The sequence below is a fragment of the Tigriopus californicus genome, chromosome 2, assembly GCF_007210705.1.
Source record: "Tigriopus californicus strain San Diego chromosome 2, Tcal_SD_v2.1, whole genome shotgun sequence".
Lineage (NCBI taxonomy): Eukaryota > Metazoa > Arthropoda > Copepoda > Harpacticoida > Harpacticidae > Tigriopus > Tigriopus californicus.
The window spans coordinates 4,108,741-4,110,386 of NC_081441.1; the positions used below are offsets into that span (position 1 = coordinate 4,108,741).

At 47.1% G+C, this 1,646-nt stretch overlaps 1 protein-coding gene across 1 annotated transcript in view; it reads right to left on the bottom strand.

Annotated features, from left to right (window-relative positions):
* Positions 1-1,084, bottom strand: part of LOC131876889 (uncharacterized) — a 6,032-nt gene extending 4,948 nt beyond the window's left edge. The window contains exon 1 of the mRNA XM_059222426.1: positions 567-1,084. Coding sequence (XP_059078409.1) covers positions 567-812 — 246 coding nt within the window. The 5' untranslated portion in view covers positions 813-1,084. The remainder of the gene's footprint in view (positions 1-566) is intronic.
* Between the last annotated feature and the right edge of the window lie 562 nt (positions 1,085-1,646).

The following is a 1,646-nucleotide window of genomic DNA, read 5'->3' on the forward strand; positions in this document are numbered from 1 at the left end:
TATCCTTTAGTTTTAAACGAGACTTGGATCGTTTTCCTTATTAATAATCCCAGACCAACCTTTCGTGCTAGGGTGGCCTAGAGCGGTTGAAACGCTTTTCATGACCAAATATTTTACAAAATATGACATTACATGACTTACAGGCAATCTCATACCTTTGTATCGGTTAATAATCCGAGAATAAGCCAAGAAACAAAAACCGCCCAATTCCATGGGTTACCCATCATGCAATGACCTAAATAGCGTATTCAAAAACCATTTGATGATTGAACATAACATTTCTACCCATTGAAAAGTCAACCAGAATAGGCCAGGCATGACAAACCCTCAAACATCCTCATCAATACCAAGACACGCATCAATTCTCTGCTGAAGTGGCAGTGCCCTTTGTCCTTTTCGTACGTGGATCCCCAGCCCCAAAAGGCCCAAAACCAATTGAAACTCCATCATGCTCACCATCCAACCCTCGGGTCTCAGATCAGAACCAATCCCCAACAGCTCATCAGAACTTGAGGGCGATTAATGTCGGTGGGTTGGCTGGATAACGACTGTTCATGGCTACGTACTTGTTTGAGTTTGAGTTGAATGGGCCGGGCTGGAGGGTGCTCTTCCGGATTGGGGGGCGGGGGTGGATGCGAATCCCGCCACGTTTGGAACTCGCGCGTCATCTTCTCTTGGATGGAGGCGGGCGTAGGCGAGGCACATCCTCCGCCTGTCATGGCGCCGGTTCCGCCCGGAGGTAAGGGCAGGGGCGGGGGCGGGGGCGAGGACGTGTCCATGGCCTCAGTCGGCTCCGCGGGCCAATGGCTCATGCGGAATGCGCTCCCACCCGCGTGGCGATGTGAGACACACGGCGTTTACGTTCCAAGTGGACGCGAGGGCCAGCGGATCGATGGCGTGAGATGGTCCCCGGGGACTCACTCGTCTGGGCTGGTGTATCTGGTTTGCCCGGGCCGAGCGATTCTGGGATCTGATGTGGTCTTGGCTCTGATCCCTGCTTCCATCGACCAGAAGATGTAGGAGTACGAACGAATGTACTTACGAGAGACGTCAAATCAGGGCGACCACCGAGTCAGCTCGGCTGAAACTCTAACTAAACCAAGGGGTTGGGGGATACTGAAGGAGTAAAACATAAAATTTTGGTAGGAATGGCGAAAAATACTAGGTTATATCTTATTTTTGGAGGGAAAACCCTATATATTGGCAAGTTAGGGGGCAAAAATATCCCCTGGGTTTTCAACTGCCTCCACTAATAAATTTTGATATGAGCTGATATGGACTGATATCTGGTTGAAGTGTAGGAGACGGGAGGCTTATAGTCATGATAAGATTAGGAAAACGCCTGATTAGGATTATTTTAGCCCTAGCTAGAGGTAAAATGAAGTGGAAAAAAACAAGGACCATAAAAGATTTTTCAATTTATGCTTTAGAACTACCGGATTTTGAGCCGAAAAAATTACATTAAAATTACAGCAAGGGATTTAGAATTTGGAATGGAAGACTAATCTTTTGCTAAAATATCCCCATATTTTCTTTACCGCAGTGATATTTGAAATCAATGCCTAGAAATTCCCCGTATTCCTCGAATCTGGTGAAATACGCCATAAGCCCTCAAATTCCAAGATCATGCCCAGAGCTAAGTAAGA